This window comes from Zerene cesonia, chromosome 27, assembly GCF_012273895.1.
Source record: "Zerene cesonia ecotype Mississippi chromosome 27, Zerene_cesonia_1.1, whole genome shotgun sequence".
Taxonomy (NCBI): Eukaryota; Metazoa; Arthropoda; class Insecta; order Lepidoptera; family Pieridae; genus Zerene; species Zerene cesonia.
Window position 1 is genome coordinate 2374665 of NC_052128.1, and position 11952 is coordinate 2386616.

The following is an 11952-nucleotide window of genomic DNA, read 5'->3' on the forward strand; positions in this document are numbered from 1 at the left end:
ATATATTATCATGTCTTTTAATTTTGATAAAATTCATTTTATCTTATTATTTAATTTCTAATTCTTATTGTGCGTTAAAAACAAACCTAGTTAATAAATAATACTAATAAAAAGAAAATGACTAGGGCAACAAAAATTGTACAAATTAATTCATTATCTAATTTAATATAAATGCAAAAAAAAGAGTTGTAGTACCTATATTTAAATATTTGTGACATGGCAAGAAATCAGGCTTGCTAGTTGCTCTATGGCTAAACCTCTGTAAAATAATTGTTGAAATACAAGATACAAGAACAGAATTACCAACACCAACCTTCACTACAACCATATTTTTTACCATCCATTTGGTGAACAAGTAAATTTCCTATATCTTAAGCGAATATTATTTTAAAATAAATCAAACAATGTAAGCATTAAATAAATTTTACCAGGTGTATTTTAAGGAATATTTCATTAAGATACACCTAAATCAGTCGTTATAAATTCATAACTTTTAAATTATTATGATTTTTGGACCATGATTGTCTATCTACATTCAATAACTATAAATATTACATTCGATCTTTATGTCGATAAAAAGTGTTCACAACACAATTATGAATCAAAAGCACCAAAGTAAATTAAATATTGTGCGTTTTAAAACAATTTATATCATGATTATGTATAATGATAAGTACCCATTTCATTCACAATATTTAAAACATATGTATACCAATAACAAAAAAAAGTGGAATGCAAATAACTATGCTAAATAAATTAATTCCTAATAGTCAATATTTAACTTGGATCATTTTATACTAAAACATATTTATGACTTTTTTAATTGGATAAGTAATAACAAATTAAAAAATGTGTTCAACATTGATACCTACAGATTATTATAAATTAATTCTTTGAAATGCAACAAATTTAATGAAACAAACTGATGCATAAAACAACCCAAGTAAACATTTACTTAACTTATTGTAAAGTGCTCCACTATTCTACACACCAAATTGTCATTCCAAAATAAATTCGGCTAACATTTATTCACAGGCTAATTTACTATCAAACGAACTGAGCGCTATACCGAAAGCCTGTAACGCACACAATGGATATCTAAAATCCATTGTAAACACATCTTCAGATATCCTACCAAATTGCATAACGACATAGTCTGGTTCCGAATCATGTACAATTTGAAAGTTCTTCACACTTGCCTGGGTTACTCTGCCGTGAAAGTTGAGCACATACGATTGGGTTTCATCGTTCCAAACAGGTGTTTTATTATGTAGTACGACAATGTCATCAAAATTTTGGCTTTTCCATCGCTCCAAGAGAGTTTCGCTGTCGTCTTGCGGTGCAATCGTGACTCGCTGTCGGTCTGGCGTCATTCCCGGTAATATGACTGTCATCTTTCTTGGTCCTTTGAAGCCGAGTACATTTGTGTCCTGTAAAAGTTTTTATATCTCTCTTAAGTAGAAAAAGTTGACTATTACAAATGCAGTGAAAAGCTTATTTTTCTTTAATGCAGTTTTGTGTTTTTATAACTATCAATAATTTGAAACCAAATTGCAAATATGCAAACGCTCTCACATGTAAAATACAGATTTTACTTTTCTTTTATACATATATATTTCTTAAATTAGCACCATCGTCCATCATTATAAAAGCAAGACAAACTTACATAAACCACTGCAGCCAGCTCATGCCGTGTAGGATCTCTAGAACTCTTCCTCCATGCTTTGCCACTATCATACACTGTGAAAGCTGTGCCCAAAAGATTGGACCTCAGCTTGCCGGCAAAACTATCAGCTTGACGTGTCAACTCTGTGGGGTCTGTTGATATGAGGTAATTGGATGTGGTCGACTTCTTTCGTTTACGACCTGGAAAATAGTATAGTTTTCCATGATGTCTGGGTATGTTACAAACAAATTTAATTACATTTGGTGAAAAATCACTTCAACTTTAATTGGCGTCTCCACGATCCACAACTTATTAACCTACATTTAAATCACATTAATATTATAAATGTAAAAGTTTGTATGTTTGAATGGATAAACATCCATCAGTAACATTGAAACTGAACTTACTTTACGTATTTTGAAGAAATTTGGTATACAGACAGAGTATGAGCTGATTTGCGTGATAGTTGGTAGATACTTTTATCCTGATTAAATGCTCCCTCGGAATAAAACAGTAATCTCGTTATCCGGGCGGAGCCGGGACGAGCGTCTAGTGGAGTAATAATTTACTCATTTAATTTTGCACCCCATTTATAAAAAACTGTTATCTCAAGTTTATTTTTTTTTTAACTTAGTGTCCTGTAAAAATAAGTTATGTCGCACCTGCCAGTAAGAATACTTTCTTGCCATAATCCTTTTCAAGGTGCAAGAAATAAGTGGGATACAATCCTCTATCCATTCCCTTCCTATCGCGTGCTATACGACATTTATACAATGTGCCATGCTTTGCAGGAGTTGTTACAAATGTCTCGACAGCACCCTCAACGGATCCTTCTATTTCTGCAGTCTAGAATTTAAAAGTCTTTAAATAGTACTTTGTTTTGCAACAGTGAAAAAGTAATGCAATGACTACATCTATCTATCTATCTATCTTGTTAATGTATTTATTGTAAATTGCAAGTTGCCATTATTTTTAATTTGATAAGAGCATAGATTAAAATTTTGCAAAATTTTTTAAAATGTATAATAATAGGTCATGCATGGTAATAAGTAAAATCACCATACATAAAAGAAACATTTTTAATTATATAATTGAAGGTAAAATACAGCCTTTCGTTAGTAGCACATAAAGATACAGATAGACTTATAATTCAGATATTGTTATAGTCATATATTGTTTCGCCGTCATTTTTATTTCTCATTTACTTACTTGACCAGGCGACACGTCACGTGGAGGCCGACCCTGCATTGGTGCAACAGCTGCATCTGCACAAATATCGTCAACACTGGCATCCCTGCCTACACTACACACCGGCACACTTTCCCCTTCCTCCCCACTTCCCTCCGTCACGTCGTCGCCGACCGTTAACACTTCTATTTGATTACCCAATTCTGGAAAATTGAAAATGATTAGGTAAGTTCAGGTTTAATTCCCTTGCTTATACACATTATATCCGTCACAGGGCTTACTATGTCTATGAGTTAATTTAGAGACAATACAAAGTAGCTAGTCGAATGTTTTTTATTAAATGAAGTGCAGTCAATTGAAACTATTAGTGGGTTTTTTTTTTGTCAGTGATTTGTGAAAATATGTTCCAGACACCAAAAAACCTAATAAGATTTAAATAATTAATAAATTATTTGTGTTTGGTGGCAAATTATCCATTATAAATATTCTTAGATCCCTTATTATTGTCCAATATTCTGTTATGTATAATCAGCGTAAAACAAAGTCAGAGTTCATTCAATAAAGACGCAATTGTTTTCAAATTCTACCTTGTTTTCAGAATGACTCAACATTATCAATATTCTACATTAGTCATTCAACCACATTGTAAATAGTCATAACAGTTATTTTACTAATATGAATACACTTGTTCTGAGATATTAGTTTTGTTGTGAGATCAGAATTGCCAAATCTTATTGAACATAAGTATATTCTCATTCATGTTTATGTTCATATGTGATAAAGTAGTCAAATTCAACCATACAGAGTTTTAAAACTTTATTCATAATACCAATAACAACTTATTTTATTAACAAAACTTCTATATGAAGTCTCATTGAATAAATAAATGTTTTAAGTTCAACAAAGAACCTTGATATAGAAGAGGATTACTCTCCATCCTGAATCGCTGCTCGGATGACTCACTGATCAATCAAATACACTAGTATCTTGAAAGATATTTGTTTGATTGTCTTTATCTCTACTGATTTTGAACTGAGATAATTTTTTCCTCTAGTCAATGTGGTTGGTTATAAACTGTTTCCAATATTTATTCAAATAATCTAATATATAAAATTCTCTTGTCACAGTTTTCGTTGCCATACTCCTTTGAAACGGCTTGACCGATTTTGATGAAATTTTTTGTGCTTATCGGTATATCTGAGAATCGGCCAACATCTATTTTTCATAACCCTAAATGATAAGAGTAAGGCAGAACAGCGTTTGCCGGGTGCAGCTAGTTAATTTATAAAAGAGTAAGCTGAAGCTGAAGAGTTTGTTTGTTTGAATGCAATTATCTTGGAAATTAATTGGACCAATTTCAAAAGTTAATTTACCATTGGATATGTACTGGATCCTAGGGTGCTTAATGCCATATACTATAAACTATTTGTAGATGTGAAAAGTTATAATAATCACATGTCTTTGCACTCAATAAGAAAATGGCTGACAGAAAACAATGCCGCAAACTATAATATAAATAAAATATTACAAAGAAATACAATAGAAAAGCATACAATAGAATAAAAAATAAAAATAAAATGACCAACAGCTATAACTTACCATCGTATGTTGATATTCTGTTTGTCTGCAGAGGTATAACTTGATCAGGGTTAACTGGAGACATAAGAAATTGCATCGGACCATCATAGCCTGTTATGAAAAAAGTAAAATGCGTAACATAAAAAAATAATAATATGCGACAGTCATGCATAAAACGGAAAATTAGAATGCACTCAATACGATACAAAGGAATGATTAACATTCATTTTATACCATGTAATTCTCTAGAGCGGCTTCCAGATATAGGGCGCTTGGCGGAACCCACTCTTAAATCATTAGCTTGAACCAAACCCGAATTCTGTCTCTTCTGTTTCATCTTCTGTTCCATTATTTGCCGCTAAAATAAATGATTTATTGAATTTTTTTAAACGCAAACGAAGGCTTATTTGCAGTAATTAATTAAAACATTGTTTGATAAACTTACTTGCTGTTCGATTTTTTGATCGCGAATATTCGTCGAAGCCATTGTCAACAGTATTTAACTGGCGGAGTTTATTGAAACGATTGCTTGTATTATCGACTCAGCTTATGCATTTACGTGTTATTAATAAGAATATTTTTTCCGAATTCAATTATCTGTTTTTTGTTTATAAATCATCTTGCCTACCGTTGCTTAGAAATCGGTTGTCAAATTCAATTCTTTTTTTCTTTTTTAACCGCAAACTGTACAGCTTTTGTATAGATACTAGCAATTTCGCCGTCATTTGCGAGGTGCGACCAACAATTTTTTTGAAACAAAATTACTCTTCTCTGTTTAAAACTTGCGCGTTATAAATAACTAGCTGCCCGCGGTTTCACCCGCGTAAGTCCGTATCCCGTAGGAATATCGGGATAAAAAGATGCCTATATGTTATTCCACTTGTTGAGCTCTCTACGTACCAAATTTCATTGCAATCAGTTTAGTAGTTTTTGCGTGCATGAGCAACAAACACACACACATCATTACAAACTTTCGCATTTATAATATTAGTAGGATAGGATAGGATAGGATTATTGAAATCTGAAAAGGATATATATAGGATTTATGACTATTTTTCAACTGTAATTTATTTTCATTGAATAGATATTAGTAGCAAAAAGTAATGTTTGAAGGGTTCGGTTCAAGTTTTCTACCTAAATTTTTAATCGTCATATTGCACACTTATAACATTTACCACCGGTTCGGAAGGCAGTTTCTACAGAGAAGGTAGAGTCAAACGATTTTTCAGTGCTGTTTTTTTCTCGTCTCTATCTCAATTATAACAGATAACATAATACTTTATTGGTATATTATCTAAAAAAACAAAAAACCTTTCTTCTTAGAAACCCGCATTACACCAGACATTCATCGTTCTGATAAAAATCCCTAATGTTAAAGACTGGTTTATTTCATTGAGAGCCATTCGCTGCTCTTCCAAAATCACGCAAGGGTGTGGGAAATGTGGGTCTAGCGTTTATGCAACGTACGTATTTGCGCGCTTTATGTTCCTGAGCTTGTAGGCGCGTGATCTGAATGGACGCCGGTGAATCGTAATCGCATGCAACGTTAAATGGTACGATGCGCATCGTATTTACGCACTACGCTGCGTAGTGCATGCTCAGGGCTTTTGGTTTTAAAAATCTACTTACTGCGTGGGTATAATTAGGCGATCAATGCACAGACTAGGTAATATAGTAACACCATGGAAATAGGTAATATAGTTCACTCAATCTGTCACTCAGTCAATTGTCAATTGTTATTCCACATTATGTCATTTGTCATTGTTTCAACTTACAAATTTCAATCGTTCAAAATGGCTCCGACTCGGAGTATTATTGGTTTTTTAAATCCAAAAACCTTTAGCACTGTGTTAAGTAGGAACTTGCCTAAAACTTCATGTCGTTTTGTTCATAAATGCAGTAGTTGTAACAACTTTTTAGGACGTCCTGCTGCTACCTTAGGAAATAAAAATTTTAAGTGTGAGTTTTACATGCTGACATTACATCACCGGCATAATTTTTACCAAAATTCTCGTAATGGTTTATTATGTTTATAAAGTACTCATTTAAATACGTGATTTAAGAGTTTATAAAGCATAACTCGTTTTATAACCTTCTAAGTTTTTCTCATTCATAACCTATAATTTTATCAGATAACGAAATTAGCTCGCAACAGCGATCGATACATACCACCAGTAGCTTAGACGCTAGAGCTGACTACTACAAAGTTTTGGGTGTATCAAAAAATGCTTCAGCGAAGGACATAAAGAAGGCATATTATCAACTTGCTAAGAAGTATCATCCTGATGCAAATAAATCTGATCCAGAAGCTCCGAAAAAGTTCCAGGAGGTTTCTGAAGCATATGAGGTTAGTTTATTATGATTTTACTTGAATCTTTTCAATATAATTATACAAATTGTTAAAATTTAAACTAATGTGAACCAATTCTAACTCATGTACATAGATTATAATAGAATGAATTCATACAATAAAAATGCATTCTGAATATACTCTTTGTGTGCTTTTTAAAAGAATTGCTGTTAGATTATGAACTTTTTTTGTATAATTTTCATCATGTTTTAGATTCTATCAGATGAAAACAAACGTAAGCAATATGATACATACGGAACAACATCAGACCAAATGGGAGGCATGGGAGGACCAGGAGGTTCAGATGGTTTCACTCACCAGTGGCAGTACAAATCAACGATCGACCCTGAGGAGTTGTTCCGTAAAATCTTTGGAGATGCTGGTTTCAAGAGTGAGGCATTCAGTGACTTTGCTGAGAGTCAGTTTGGATATGGGGCGGCTCAAGAAGTGAGTGACATTTAACAACATACCCATCATAATTCACATCCATCTATCAGATACATATATCACATACATATATGTCAGATATAAAGTTAAAGATTTCTTGTTTAAATATTCATGTACCTTATTATTTAATGATGCAAATTTATATAAATAGCTTTATTCTATGTAAACATCTATGTTAAAATACACAGTACAAAAATATAAATTAAGATAATTATTCATCATTAATTGAAAATCAATTGTTGTATATTAATAAATCATATTTATTTCAGGTGATAATAAACCTGCGGTTCACAGAAGCGGCAAGGGGTGTGAGCAAAGATATAAACATTAATGTGGTGGACACTTGTCCTAAATGCCAGGGCTCTAGGTGTGAACTTGGCACCAAGGCTATTAAATGCACATACTGCAATGGAACTGGCATGGAGACATTTTCTAGAGGTATTGCTATTGTTAACAAAATATTAGATTGATTTGTTCTACATAACCTTCATGCCACTGATTGAAATTATGAAGCTACTAGATGCTCATCCCTTCTCCTCCCAGATATCAAGACTCCTGTTTTATCCCAAGGGAGCATTTAATCTGGATAAAGAGTATCCTATCACCCAAGTCATCTCATACCCTATTTCGAATTTCAACAAAATCTGGTCAATAGTTTCAGTGTGATTGACAAACAAACATACAAATGAACAAATTTTCACATTTATGATATTAGTGTAATAGTGTAATAGTGTATATGCAATGAGAAAGTCTATTTATTTGGCAAATGGCCTTATTCACATATAAAATTGTAAAAAGTTTTAATATTATATGCAAAAACTTTTGTATAGTTGTTTCTATGATATTAAGTTGAAATGGATAAAAGGATTTCTATTACTATGTTTATAGTGAAAACTCAGTAAAGGCTAATAAATTTTTATTAAAAAATAATGTCTCTATTCTGTGCAAGTCTCTGATGAGTGGAAAATTACAAAAGGAATTTTTGCCATGAACAATTTGTATGTTACTTTACTATTGGGTTAATATAAATGTATAATATACAATTCCAGGACCATTTGTGATGCGATCAACATGTCGGCATTGTCATGGCACTAGGATGCTCATTAAATTCCCTTGTGTGGAATGCGAAGGAAAAGGTCAAAGTGTAAGTGTCTTAATACATTTATTATGGGCGACTTGAGAATATTGTTCTATTTTGTAGTATTGCAGACAATTTGATGTTACCTTTTATTGTTGACAACTGATAATTCACTCACATCTTATTAACTCACTCGTGTCCTGCCAGATCAAGATATTTCATTTGTCCCCACCAGGAATCTAACCCATGACCCCTTGGTTCTACATTCACATGTTAACCACTTTATCAAGAAGGTAAGATACTCATATGAAGATACTCAAATTTCAGGTGCAAAGAAAGAAAATAACAGTGCCCGTGCCGGCCGGCGTGGAGGACGGACAGACAGTACGCATGTCGGTTGGCAACAACGAGATATTCGTCACATTCAAGGTGGAGAGCTCCAGCTACTTCCGCCGGGATGGTCCCGATGTGCATACGGATTGTACGGTAAGTACGGTGGTTTGATAGTAAGACTAGCTGTTACCCACAGCTTCGTCCCCATTATCAAACAAATTTAATGGGAATAAGATATTTCAGCATAGTATGAAGTAGTCTATATCATTCCTACATATATCAAGACTCAAACGAAAATATCTCATTACCAAACCGAAGTAAAGACAAATAAATAAAACACATTCGCGTTTATAATATTTTCAGGAATTTAAAAATATTATATAAAGTAAGAAACACTAAAGTATTAGAAAAAATAAATGTATTTTAAAAATAAAATTGAATGCATTTTCATCATTGGTTCCAAACCTACGCTATAAGCTCTAAGTGAAATTTCGAAATGCCATACGTGTAGCAGCTATCCATAAATATAATATGAATTAAGTATGTATATAAATGTTTAAATATTTTCAGATTTCCGTATCTCAAGCAATTTTGGGTGGCACTGTAAGGATACAGGGATTGTATGAAGATCATACATTGCAGGTACTTAATACATAATATTATTTCGTTTTATTTCTTATTGTTTTCAAGAACTTATGTTTAGAAATTAAAGACTTTTTAACGGATTTTAAACGCGATTTAGTCATTACATAATTTAATCCGATGTTTCGAACTTATGGTTATATTAAAACATCAAATTCGTAGGTTAATACATTATAAGAATTATGTTTAAAAAATAAATAGCAATGATTTCAATTTCAACAGATTGTACCTGGTACGTCGTCGCATAGTACTGTTCGCCTGTCCAGGAAAGGTATGAAGCGAGTCAGTCAGCATGGCTATGGAGATCATTATGTACACATTAAAATACAGGTAATGCTTTTTTGTTCTTCTAAACAAATAATATATTGTACTTTTGGCAAAATTTGCAGAGTAAAACAATAATTCCAAAAGTCAAAAATTACTAGAATTTTTTTACAATGTATGGCTACATTGTTGTAAAAATTTTGTAGTAATATAAACAAGGAATAATTTTTTCTTTAAAATTGAAATAAGAATAAGATAATAAGATGATGACCAATTGACTTACTACTTTATTTAAAGCCAAATAGATTGAAATGCAAAGACCAATTTTAAACTTACTCGATATCAACATTAAGGTTCAATTTTCAATTTATTGCTTGGAATTTCATTGTTTCAATTAACCATTACAGGTTCCGAAAACGTTGAGCGACAAACAAAAAGCGCTCATGTACGCATTTGCAGAGCTCGAGGAAGACACCCCAGGACAAATACATGGAGTCACTTTTGATAGAGATGGTAAGAAATAGCTATTTATGGAAATTTTGTTATTTAGATATTGATATTGGGTCGTTTCGTTGTTATGCTTTTGAGGGTAGAAAAAAAAGTAAATTATTATTTTTATAAGGCGATATTAACATTGATAGCTTGTTTAATAATGCCAAAGAAATTGTTTATGAATGGTTTTGCAAAGGAAAAGTTACAGGAACCATTATCTTCTTAAGTAAACATTTTTGGGTTGTTAATAGTGAAAATAATTTACTATTAAAATGGCAACCCTCATAAGTTTGTTTGCTATTTTTTAATAATTTACAACTCCACATATCCCATAAAAATAGTTGTATAGTCACTAAATATCACCGATCCGTACGTAATTTATTTTGCAGAGAGCACAAAATCTAGCGGTAGTACACAGAGCGCTACGGATTCTCAAAATATACACCCATCGAACAAAGAGAATGCGCAACGCGATAAAGCTAAATGGACATTTCTAGGTAGCATGATAGATACATTCGACAGGAATCGTTCGACTTTCGTATTAGGTTTCGCTTTGTCTGTCTCTCTGATTATTTATGCATTAACGATTCAGCCGAATAGTAGAATTGACATCTCCGATTACATTGCTAGCGAAGAAAGCACTAGGCCCCTGGATGTACCATTGGGTTATCAGAAGGCTATACAGCGACAGAAACAACAACAACCTGAGTTGTATGAGGCTTGAGATAAAAAGTCATGATATTATTGGGTATATTTAAAAGGGATGTGCATTTAGTTGGACTATATCATTTAACAATAAAGTATGAGAATGCCAAATTAACAATCGCTACAATCGGTGATTTAGTATAAAGATAGACAGATGAATTTGTAGATATGGGATAGTACATAATATATGCATATATAATAATGAATTAACTATTTATTAGTATATGGTCAAATTTTAATAAATCTGAATAATTATTCAATAAAATTAACTTATAATCTGCTAGCATTATAAAAAATAATTTATATTATTAGATGGATGCAATCAAGATTCTGTAACCATTTTGTCCGATCAAGATAAAAAAATTATATAACAATTCTATGACATAGGAAAGAAAATTGCCATCCATTTCGTTGTATATATATAGGTTTGTATTAAAAAGATATAGTATGATGGTTGTTAACTATTTATTGTAAATAATACTATGAATACACGATGTATCGCAAAATTTGTTGTTTTATTTGTCTTGAATCTCCTTTTCCCGCCATCATGCTATAGTCTTTTTATTTTATCATCTATTCAAAGCTTTATTAACGAAAATATTCTTGTAGGTAAAGAAGCATAACGACGGAGAAGTTTTTTTTGTAAGTTTTAAATCAGTTAAATCCCCCGATAGTGTAATAACTAGCATTCATATTTTGTGTTGAATTAATAGTTTTTAATATAATTTAACATTGTAGCATGATGGTGAATCCCTAAGTCTTGTAGTCTTATTTTTAAGACTTATTTTCAAACTACCAATATTATTAGATGAAAGCGTAACTCACGCTCAAAGATGCCAGGGGGGGAGGGGGGAAATATACACCGTTCTACGTAGTCAGTCGTCCTTCGTTTGTAAATATTATGTAATCTCAGACTTTGATTGTGGGTTTTAAAATACATTAGACAGCTAAACATTTAGAAACTAATGAATTTATCTCATTTATATAATTATTATAACTGTATAAGTCTTCTAATTTCTAAATGTAGGATATTTGCGTAGTCTTCAGGAGAATTCTATATTTAAACTAGTTAATTGATATAATATGCATTGTGATACCTTTTACCTTGTGGATTGGTTAGTATAACAGTTATAAATTCCATTTTATTACAATTTCATATTATTTAGTATGTAGCGTAGTTCCGAATTGCCGTAAAGTATTTCGTAATTA

The 11952-nt window shown here is 32.0% G+C and overlaps 2 protein-coding genes across 5 annotated transcripts in view; one reads left to right on the forward strand and one right to left on the reverse strand.

Moving 5' to 3' along the window:
* Nucleotides 1-96: 96 nt before the first annotated feature.
* On the reverse strand, nucleotides 97-5071 carry LOC119837370 (protein king tubby). 2 transcript variants are annotated; one of them, XM_038362937.1, is made up of 7 exons: nucleotides 4878-5071; nucleotides 4667-4790; nucleotides 4454-4543; nucleotides 2876-3057; nucleotides 2329-2512; nucleotides 1667-1866; nucleotides 97-1430 (listed from the first exon to the last, which is right to left on the reverse strand). In XM_038362937.1, the coding sequence occupies exons 1-7, from the start codon at nucleotides 4917-4919 to the stop codon at nucleotides 1026-1028; spliced, it is 1227 nt and encodes a 408-aa protein (XP_038218865.1). In that variant the 5' UTR covers nucleotides 4920-5071; the 3' UTR covers nucleotides 97-1025. The 2 variants fall into 2 exon arrangements, with proteins under 2 accessions (XP_038218865.1, XP_038218866.1); XM_038362938.1 differs by lacking the exon at nucleotides 4454-4543.
* Nucleotides 5072-6187: 1116 nt separating this feature from the next.
* The window catches only part of LOC119837435 (protein tumorous imaginal discs, mitochondrial-like), a 7934-nt gene continuing 2169 nt past the window's right edge, over nucleotides 6188-11952 (forward strand). The window contains exons 1-10 of one of the 3 annotated variants that reach the window (XM_038363014.1): nucleotides 6189-6391; nucleotides 6565-6779; nucleotides 6996-7229; nucleotides 7499-7667; nucleotides 8279-8373; nucleotides 8635-8793; nucleotides 9211-9282; nucleotides 9505-9612; nucleotides 9954-10059; nucleotides 11353-11381. In XM_038363014.1, the coding sequence (XP_038218942.1) occupies nucleotides 6226-6391; nucleotides 6565-6779; nucleotides 6996-7229; nucleotides 7499-7667; nucleotides 8279-8373; nucleotides 8635-8793; nucleotides 9211-9282; nucleotides 9505-9612; nucleotides 9954-10059; nucleotides 11353-11366 (1338 nt within the window). In that variant the 5' untranslated portion in view covers nucleotides 6189-6225 and the 3' untranslated portion in view covers nucleotides 11367-11381. Of the gene's footprint in view, nucleotides 6392-6564; nucleotides 6780-6995; nucleotides 7230-7498; nucleotides 7668-8278; nucleotides 8374-8634; nucleotides 8794-9210; nucleotides 9283-9504; nucleotides 9613-9953; nucleotides 10060-10427; nucleotides 11245-11352; nucleotides 11382-11952 lie in introns of those variants that run through there. The other 2 variants (XM_038363012.1, XM_038363013.1) reach the window with 2 other exon arrangements.